Below are 10,243 nucleotides of genomic sequence, written 5' to 3'. Positions count from 1 at the left end.
TTAGGAAAAGCATTTGGTTTTATTGAACTGAAGCAAAGAGATCTGAGTTATCTTTGAGAGAAAATAGCTTTCAGAAAACATCTTTTGAGACTCTGGCTTGCAGTACCAAAAAGGCAAATCTTCAATGTACAGTATTTATATCATATACAGAATACAATAAATTAATATCTACATGCAACATACATGAAAGTTACATACACACTGTAAAAATACAATATTTTTCAGCTTATTTTGTTTTTTAAAGTTTTTATACAGATTTTAATTTACATTTTTACACAATTTTTGTAAACTTTTTTTTCCTTTATAAAAATCAGAGCACACCATACACCACCATTCACATCTGCACTTCAGCCTAGACACGTTGGCCACACAATGCTACAAAATCCTAACTTACGCAGCCCCTTCATTTCTACCATGACATTGCTTTTACATTATTATACTATGGAGTAAATTTCTTCTTTTGCTCACTTTGCATATATTTGAAAATATTAAGTAAAGCAACCATAAAAGTCTGTGCTTTAAGAAAAAAGAAAATGGCAAGCAATTAAGTGTCATTACAACCACTTTCATCAACTTCACATTTACCAACACTTCTGCATAATCAAATAGCCTTTCCGCTAACAGCTTTCACTTAAGCATGCAAACGTGTTATGATTAAGAAATTATTTATGACAATGTAAAATACTGGAAAAAAGCTACAGGAGTTAGTAGTAGTATAAAGGGAAAGTAGACTTTACATTGAATGTCAAAATTTCTAATTTAATAGTTTGCTTTTTCACATTAACACTAAGGTTTTCTGAATACACTTCAGTTCCTAAAATGGATAGGAAAGCCGACCCTTGAGAAGTTTTAACACTAAAATATACCTGGCACATTGAACCAGATTACCCTCTGGTTTTCACTTTAAAAGGGGACATTATTCATCCCTAAATAACACAAGCATATTCCTTATTTAATACACTTCCTGAAATTCCACAAAGCTTTAAAAAAAGGAGAGAGAAACTCCTTTCTTAAAAAAGAATGCACAACTAAAGTTTTGGTTAAAAGTACTTCAGTCCAGACAGCAACAAGCATACACTTCTTTGTAACTCAGTCTATCCCAAAAATAGTTCCCCATATTCAACCTCTAATTTCAGCAAGGCGTTCGAGCACATATCAAGCTTTACAGCTCTCTATAGCCTACTAACAAACAGTGTGCACTTGTTCATGCTCTTCACTGGATAAAGACCTAAATGGCTGGTTGGATCAACCCTGCTACATTTGACTTTTGCCACAGTAAGTGGTGTGTATGTTTTGGGTACTGCATGAGACTTTGCGTCAAGGTACAGAGGGTGCTTAGATACTTGTTGCCTATGGTACTATAATGCATTAAAAGCTCAGCCTAGCACACGGAGTTGATTTTGGCTTGAGGTCAAAGAAGAAGGTGCTTTCCAGGTCACTTGGTGGAGAACTGCTAAGACTTTCTTCTCCACAGCTCATATCTTCACAGGAGTCCTCACTAGGGGGTAAAATATGAAGAGTTATATACAGTTCACATAAGTAAAAAATGAATTTTAAAAAACCCACCCCAAATAGACACTGTTTATGAGGGTCTTTTTCTGCTTTTGGATTGCATTATTTATATCACATTTCTTAGCATGAGTGCTTCTTTATTTATTTTTCATTCCCTAGCAGTCTGCACTGCACCCAACTGCATTAAGAATAGAATCTGCTTTCATGGTATGAGGGTTCTGTTAATGACATTATGCACAGAATTCCCAGCACAAAATCAACAAGAACTTGATTCTGATTATCAGTTTCTCAAGTGATTAAAATGTTCATCACTGTCTACAATTTTAAACTAAGCAGTGTCAGCTGCTATAATTCAAGTAAGTTCTTTCACTTTAGATAAGGTCAATCAAGGTCTGCACAGCTGCTAACTGTCTTATTGCACATTGGTCTCGTATTTCATTACTGAGCATCCAACTCTTGCAGCCTCAAAGCTTAACTGGCCAATTCAAAATGCAGCATTGCTTTAAACCAATTTAAACAGCACAGAGTGCTTGCAGTCTCCTCAAAATATTTACTGTCAGAGAGACCCACATTATAGTACAGTGGTACCTCGGGTTAAGAACTTAATTCGTTCTGGAGGTCCGTTCTTAACCTGAAGCACCACTTTAGCTAATGGGGCCTCCTGCTGCTGCTGTGCCGCCGCTGCACGATTTCTGTTCTCATCCTGAAGCAAAGTTCTTAACTCGAGGTAATATTTCTGGGTTAGCGGAGTCTGTAACCTGAAGCATCTGTAACCCAAGCTACCACTGTACTCCAAAGAATCTGCAGTAAGTTATTAAAATTTATCTATGTTTTCAACACTTGTTAAGTTCAAGAATTAAGATTGTACTACTGCTGTTGCAGAAGTGATTTCCACCTGCTTGCAGAATCACCATCACAACTGATTCAATACAAGCTGTTTGGTTTTATGGGATCTGGAACCCACCAAGATAGTAAATGTAGCTCCAATATTTGAAATGCTAACAAACCAATACTACTTGGTTATCATCTGATCTTAAATTACACACATGCCACAAAAGAAAGTTACCATTAAATTTATTGAGATGCCATTACTTGAAAGATGAGCAGGTAAGCAGAGAAAGCCCCATGGGATATACCTACCTCTCACTCTCATCAATACATCCAGCTTCTGGGATTGTGGGCAACTCAGGAACACTATAGTAGCTGTTTTGAAGATTTTGAGCAGTGCGCCTTGAAACAATCCAAACTAGTTTTTTATGGTCTGGCTTGCAACAGGCAGGAGACGAGTAATCCACTAAGCATTTTGAAACCAGCTCTCTCCAATAGAGCAAATCGCTGTCACTTATCTAAAAACAAGAGAAGACACTCATATTTATTTGTACTCATTCAAGAGTACAAATCCACTATGCCTGTAATCTCATCCACAATAACCCAAGTATGGGGCTTGTGTTCAAAAAAAGACCAACTGGAATCGCAGTCTGAGGGATGTGCTGAAAAGCTCATCACCAGTAATGCTGGATGCCTAAACACACTGCAGCGTTTGCATTCTGAAACACTTTCTGTGTGTCAGCTGAGCTCAACTTTCACTTCGGGCCTAGTTCTCAAACAGTTTCCCCAACATACTGTGCTAAGATCCTACAAAAGAACAGTAATTTAAAAGACCCCCACTTAGTCTCAATTGCAAATTCAACCACACACCACATCTTCAAAGACTTTACATATTTAACTGAAATCCCAGCACTGGCACTGTGTGAGCTGAAGAGGTACTGCAGTTAATGACAGTTTAGAGAATGCTTGGGGTTGCAGATGAAGTATGTGAAATCTCATACTGCAACGAATGTCTCCTGTATAGAATCATATGATGCAAGATGGGTAAAATAGGAATGTCTTTCATTTTTGAGTCCTTGTTACACTTTTACTTCTGATACTTGCCTCTGCAAAGCTATTTCAAAGCTTTTCAAGCCATGTGACCATCCCAATCTCCCTACATTATGCATTTGGAAACTAATTCCCAAATTCAGAGGAGCACACTGTATTAGGATTGCTGAGTCCAAGTGATATCAAGCAAAAATGGTTGAATCTCTTACCTTTGAGTGCTTCTGAACATACAGAACCATCTCGAACAATTCAATGGATTTCAGAGCCTGCACTTCCAGGGACAGAAGGCACAAGGCCAAGATGGATGGCTGAAAGTAAAAATACACATATCTAGCTCAGTAACACATTACTGGATTCCATCTTTTGCCTGTCAACTACCCATTTCAGGTTTACTTTTGCTTTAAATTATAAAGAAATTACTCCTACCACCACCACCACATAAAAGCCATAGTACAGAGATAAGTAAATGACTGTTTTATATTTCACATTAATGATATAGTAATATTTCCCTTTTATCCCCGGGGATCATTCCAGAGTGTACCATGAGAAAGAGGCGGCAATGGCAAATTAAGACTGATCTCATACCCACTACAAGAAGACAAACTACTGAGATTATAAAGCCAACTTAATATTCTTCATGCTGTTATCACTTTTGTATGTTTGCTAGCATCTCCAATTTAATGGCAAAATATATTTGTGCCATTCATTATATTGCCCATACTCCTCCTATGCTTTGCTGTTATTTACTTACTTTTGCTTTTGAAAAGACTAGTCGGCAGTTGCAAGCTTTAAGTTGTGCTTCCAGTTTGTCAAGATTCAACAATTCTTTCCTATACAAGGGACAAGATGGGAAAATGTAAACCTGGGTTATCTAGCAGTGTGGCAGAGTTCAACTCAGCTAAGATGCCTGCAGCGTTACTCAAAATGTAAGGCGAGTCCACTGATCCCATTTCCCAGTCTGCAACCCTCAAGGCACCTGACCGCTCCCACTCATCTTGTAGAGACTACGGGCTCTCCAATCTTGGCTGCATTTCCTTATCTCACTGTGCATGAGCACATATTACTGGGAAATAATAACCGGAGCATCTGCAGCCACAGCAAGCAGGAAAGTACAGGCAGCAATGGGAGAGGGATGACCCAGAAGGCTAACAGGCAGAATGAGGGCTTCAAACTACCGACTGAACAACAGGGAATAAGGCTGATCCCACACGTACCTTTCTGAGGTATGACAGAGTACAATAGTATGGTACAAGTGCAAAAAGGTTAAGGCAGTAGTAGCTTTGAAGTCAAAGTGCAGCTTTTCTGAGATTATTTTCTCCATCCGCTTCAGGTCGGACACAGTGCATTTGCATTGGCTAATCCGGATGACATCATGGAGGGATGGGATGTTGCATTCCTCTTCAACCACTCGAGCAGCCAGCTGGAAGCAACAGACCCCAATGCAGGACAAGTGCTTAGGTTTCACCTAGGGAGAAGGAAAAGAACGTTGGGAACAACTAGCAGCATGGATGGTAAGCTACCTAGCAGCAATGTGTAATGGGCAAATAATGAAAAAAGGTACTGAAAATCCATTCATAATTATCTGGGTTCTCCTCCATGCCCTTATTGCCTAGAACAATAAGACCCTTATAGTAAACAGCTGGCTCGTACTATGCAATACTAGGACAAGGTTTAGTAAGTTCAGCCTGTAACAGTACTCCTGCTGGTAGTGGGCATTTACTACAAATTCAGCAATATTATTCACTGGGTATCATCTGGAATGGTGCCATAGATTCAGATAACCTCACTAAGAAGTGTAATATGATTGCAATTTGGCTTTGGAGCAAAAAAAGTCAGAGACAAAGACAGGGAACTGAGGAAGACAAGGAAAACGTGGGAATGCTATTTTCTGTTTCTGTCACACACCTATAATAAGGCAATTATCTTAGATTACTGTATTGCCTTAAAGTCAAAAACAAATGCCAAAGACAATAGAAACATATTGTTACTGAATATGTGCAAAAATGCATACAGCTGCTCCTTCTAGATGTACCTTCATGAGTGCCAAAAATCTGTCTAGGATGTTGACTGCCAAGACAAATGTTTCTGTGGCAAACCCGAAGAAGTTGGTAAGACTCCAGAGATCTTCCACTTTTGCATTCCTCAGTCTTGGACATAAGGCGTTTTCATTCTGTGTAGCAAGAGAAATAGCTTCGTGTTATATGTATAAACCCTGCACAGAAATGTCTTAGAAGCTGATCTATATATTCTGATGTGGTGTGACAGGCAACCTCATGGCGATTTGGAGTGAGGATGAAGAGTGCAGGCAAATACTCCATAGTTAAGCTGTCCAGAAGCCAGAAGGCCTTTCCGCTCAACATGTCACTGATTCGCCAAACAGCTTGTCAATAACAGATTTTTTTGCGGGGGTGGGGAATTCCGTTGCACCACTGGAAGTCTTTGCACCAACAGGACAACTTAACTGGATACAACCCAAAATCACTTTACAAAATAACACAATATATAGAATGGAAGTATGTGCCAATTTCTTTTCGTTTGAACAGGAACCTTTGGGGGGAAATTAAATGCAGTTCAGAAGAAGTCCTGGTTTAATCTTGGACTACAAGCCACAAAATGAATATTTATTTTGCAGTTTGGGTATAATGTCATTGGAACAAAGCATGATAAATTCAGCAAAGCAAGGAAAGGAACGAGTGCACAGTGATCATTCTACATTGCGAGTGCTACATCTGATCAAGCCAACTGTATGTGATGTGATCTGAACACCCTATAGCACTTTTAAGACCAGTCCTACAAGCTAGCCAGTGGGGTTAGAGTGCTGGACTAGGACCTGGAAGTTCCAAATCCCCACTCAACCATGAAGCTCACTGGGTGACCTAGAGCTAATTACCTCAGAGGGTTGTTGTAAGGATAAAAGAGGAAGGAAGAGAATCAATAGTCCACCTTGAGTTCCTTTGAGAGAAGGTTGAATATATGTTTAATAAGCTACATGAAGAGAAATCTATGATTTTGGTCATTTCCCTATCAAATCTCTCACATGCAAACAAAGTTCAATCATGTGAATCATTAATTCCCAGACCCAGAGAAAAGCTTTTCCTCACCTCAACAGTGCACTCAATCAAGCTAAGCCCCTTTTCCCGAGGCTGGTATTTCCATTCTTGCTCCAAATGGATTTTCAGCTGCCTGAAGAGCCAACTGCTCATCTGTTCTTCAACTCCAATGTCCTTCATCTTAGAAAGCAAGGGAGAGGAGGAAGGAAAGACAATTTGAACATTCTCAGGAGGGAAAAATCACATCCATTCCAGAGTTTAAATGTGTGTTACAACAACAACATAATCACCACTCAGAAGCAAATAATTAATGCTGTATTTCCAATTCACCCAACTTGTGTTGAGCCCATGGAGATAGCAAGCCTTACAATTAAAGAGAATAGTATTATTTGACAATTTCAGATGACACATTTCTCTGAACTGCCCACATGCCCATCTATCTAAACTGTTTACAGTGTATCATACTAAAACCATGCAATGGGAGAGGAAAAACACTCCACTCTCTCCAGCTGAAAACCTGGGCCTTTCACCCAGTGCTTGACTAAGAGGCCAATGCATACGGAATTTGGTTGGGGGGTGAGGGGGGGTGGAGCATAGCTGAATGCTGTCACGTACACACAGTGGAAGCAACATCCGAATGACTGAAGGGGGCAGCAGCGGAACAGACATACAGACTCACCAGGAAGAAACACCAGGCTACAACACTCTGAATATTTCCCTGGGAAGCAGACCCACCATAATAAAGACAGCTTACTGTTGAGTAACCTGGCATGATGATATCAGGCTGCCCAGGTGATAAGGCATTCTAATAAACTCTCCTGACCCCTTAAGCATATAACTCTGCAATTCTACCTGCTAAGTTTTGGATCTTACTATCTGGCTTTCCTGTGATCTCGATACAGTGGGAACTTTGCAGCATCTTGCTACCCTTTCCTTATTAGGTTTCAAATTAATTTGTTTGTTTCTAGTCCTTAGACCGTTACAAAAGAAAAAATAACAATTTAAATTCCTTATAAGTAATCTGTCAGAGACACACACACCCAATCACTCACTTTGAGTCAGCCTGATTTCAATTCCACCCTAAGCAAAGGGATAATCTTTGTTCAACCTAGAAACAACAACAAAAATCTGAGGAGCAGAGATATGTGGGTGGTGGCAGGGAAGGAGGGACGGACAACTATCAAAACATTTGTCCCAAGGCCTAGATCATCTGTTGCCATCCTCAGCCAAACCCTCACACACAAAACCTGTAAAACACATAAAGGATTTCACTCTCAATCAACAGGATAAGAAAATGCCCTTTAGACAGAAGCTGAAAAGGCTTCTCTGCACAATCTGCACCTAGCACAAGGGCACCCCAAAACACAAGAGATCCCTTTTAATCCTCTTTTCTGGATGTGAAACCAGCCAAAATCTCCCTCAGTTCTCATTTTTTGCCCTACTTCTCTATTTCTATTCCACTGATATTTTTCTTGAAAGCCCCACCTACATCACTGCCACAGACATTCCCCTCAAATACACATCTCAACCTCATTCTGCTTATCCCACATGCAACCATTTCCTCCTTTCTGGGGAACTTACATGGGGCCTTCCCTCAACCCATGACGCACTTGTCCAGCCTCCTCCCAGCTATTAAAGCCTGGACAGTTATTGCCAAATACTTTCTGGTGTCCTCTGTTCACCTCCAACCAGCCCTAGTGAAGAGTTCAAGCAAACTCTTCCCAAACACACAGCAATAGGTATGAACCTTCGTCGAAAGCTCATACCAGAAACAAACTTAGTTGGTCTCCAAGGTGCTACTGGAAGGAATTTTTTTATTTTGTTTCGACTATGGCAGACCAACATGACTACCTACCTGTAACTAACACAGCAATAGGGTTTGGCTCATTTCCCACTGATCCCTTGCAACCCATACCATCAAGAGTCTCTCCAAGCCAGCAGTCCTACCTAAGGTCCAGGGGGGCACTGCCCTCCCAATTACCGATCGCTTTCCATCACCAAAAAATCCTTTCACCCCACAGGACACCTCACCCTCTTAAGCAAAGCTACATCCCTGTCAGCCTCCCCCAACCCTTTCTAAAACTTGTCTCCCATTAAAGCTCTCCCAGGATCTGTGGCAGACAAAAGCTTTCAATGGGGCTCGAACCTCATCACCCCCCCCCCCAAATCACTGCGCTCCACTCCCTATCAGCTCCTCCCCTTCATATGGATATTACTGGCTTGGTAAATTGCTTTAGTTTAATACTGGTGGATTGTCATAGTTTGATACTGTTACTGTGCAATTTTACTCATTTATCTTCATGTTACTTGCAAGCTGCCTTGAAAAGATTTGGATCCGAAAGGGGTACAAATAATTGTAATAAGTAAATAAACAATCGGTTCAGCTCTCTTAAAATCCGTTCTTCACTGGACACCCACAACGCTCCTTCAACCTCACCCTTCCCCCTCCCAGCACAGATTTAACTTTGTAAATCTGAGAGTGGTTCACATCGCAACAAAGAAAGCAAACCGTAAACACACAAATCACCCCTCCCCAAACACAGAAGACACATTAAATAAAAATGTATCTCCAAACAAGCTGCGTCCTCCACCCCCCTCAATAGTACTGTTTAAAGAAACTGGCGAGGACAAGGGTGCACAAAAACAAAAAGGCCTTCGGCCAATTATTTCCTCTTCCTGGCATTCTGACATTTTATTCCTGGCATTCTGACATTTTATTGCTTTTGCAATTGTTTTCATGGCCCTGTCTTTTTATTCCTTTTTTTTGGGGGGGGATGTGTATTTATAGACAGTTCATATGAATGTTTCATATATATATATATATATATATATATATATATATATATATATATACACACACACTTTTTTAAAAAAGTACATATACATATGTAAAGTAAAAAGTACATATATATATATACATATACATATATATATGTACTTTTTTTAAGTACATGAAAAAGACTTAACAGGCTATGCATTTATGTGTGGTGATAGTTCCAGATTCCATAGCATGCATATATATATATATATATATATATGCATGCTATGGAATCTGGAACTATCACCACACATAAATGCATAGCCTGTTAAGTCTTTTTCATGTACTTAAAAAAACAACAACTCCTAAAAATAAATACAATCGATAGATCGGGGGTGGGGGTGTAATGCACAATCACCCCGAACAAAATAGGCAGGACACAACAGCTTTTAAACGTTTGGGGGGGGTTCATTTTGGTAAATATGCCCGATTTGTTCTAATGATATATATTTCGTGGGTTTCGGGGAGCACTCCTTGCTCAGCCGATTTTCGGAATAGGAAGCAGTTTACAGGGGACGCTTTTAAAGGAAGAAAGCGACGCTACAAAAGGCTTACCCCCCCCCCCATTTTTCCATCTCTCGGCTGGACATACCTCTCCTCAGGGGCGCCGCTTCTCGTCTTCTCGGGACCCCGGAAGGGACGGAGGAGGGAGGCCGGGGGCTGGAGCGAAGGGAGGCGGCGGGCGGTTGTCCCCTCAGTGGCGGCGGTGACAACAACAGCGAACGGCCGAGGCGCCCCGTCCTCACCGACCCATCCAGCCGCCCTCCGCCCACTCCAAGCCCCGACCTTCCCCGTCCTTCCCGGCCCGGCGTCAGCGCGAAAGCAGCAGCGGCACCATCGCCTCCCGCTCCCCAAGCCCCGGAGACCTCCGCGGGGCAGCCGAGCCGGAGGCGCCTCAGACCCACATCAAAATGGAGTCGAGTCCGCTCGGAAGAGAGCCGAGCAGCCCCGGGCCCCGCCCCTCTTTCCGTCACGTGACCGCCCG

The 10,243-nt window shown here is 41.3% G+C and overlaps 1 protein-coding gene across 2 annotated transcripts; it reads right to left on the bottom strand.

Moving 5' to 3' along the window:
• Window positions 1–10,191, bottom strand: CCNG2 (cyclin G2). 2 transcript variants are annotated; one of them, XM_081925256.1, is made up of 8 exons: window positions 9,851–10,191; window positions 6,492–6,620; window positions 5,423–5,560; window positions 4,605–4,855; window positions 4,142–4,220; window positions 3,600–3,698; window positions 2,653–2,858; window positions 1–1,498 (listed from the first exon to the last, which is right to left on the bottom strand). In XM_081925256.1, exons 2-8 carry the CDS (start codon window positions 6,618–6,620, stop codon window positions 1,369–1,371), a joined length of 1,032 nt encoding a protein of 343 aa, XP_081781382.1. In that variant the 5' UTR covers window positions 9,851–10,191; the 3' UTR covers window positions 1–1,368. The 2 variants fall into 2 exon arrangements, with proteins under 2 accessions (XP_081781382.1, XP_081781383.1); XM_081925257.1 differs by lacking the exon at window positions 9,851–10,191 and adding an exon at window positions 7,493–7,607.
• Between the last annotated feature and the right edge of the window lie 52 nt (window positions 10,192–10,243).

This window comes from Podarcis melisellensis (assembly GCF_964234715.1).
Source record: "Podarcis melisellensis genome assembly, chromosome: 9".
NCBI lineage: Eukaryota > Metazoa > Chordata > Lepidosauria > Squamata > Lacertidae > Podarcis > Podarcis melisellensis.
Note: the sequence above shows the minus strand (reverse complement) of the source record. Positions and strands in the feature narration are given on the sequence as shown.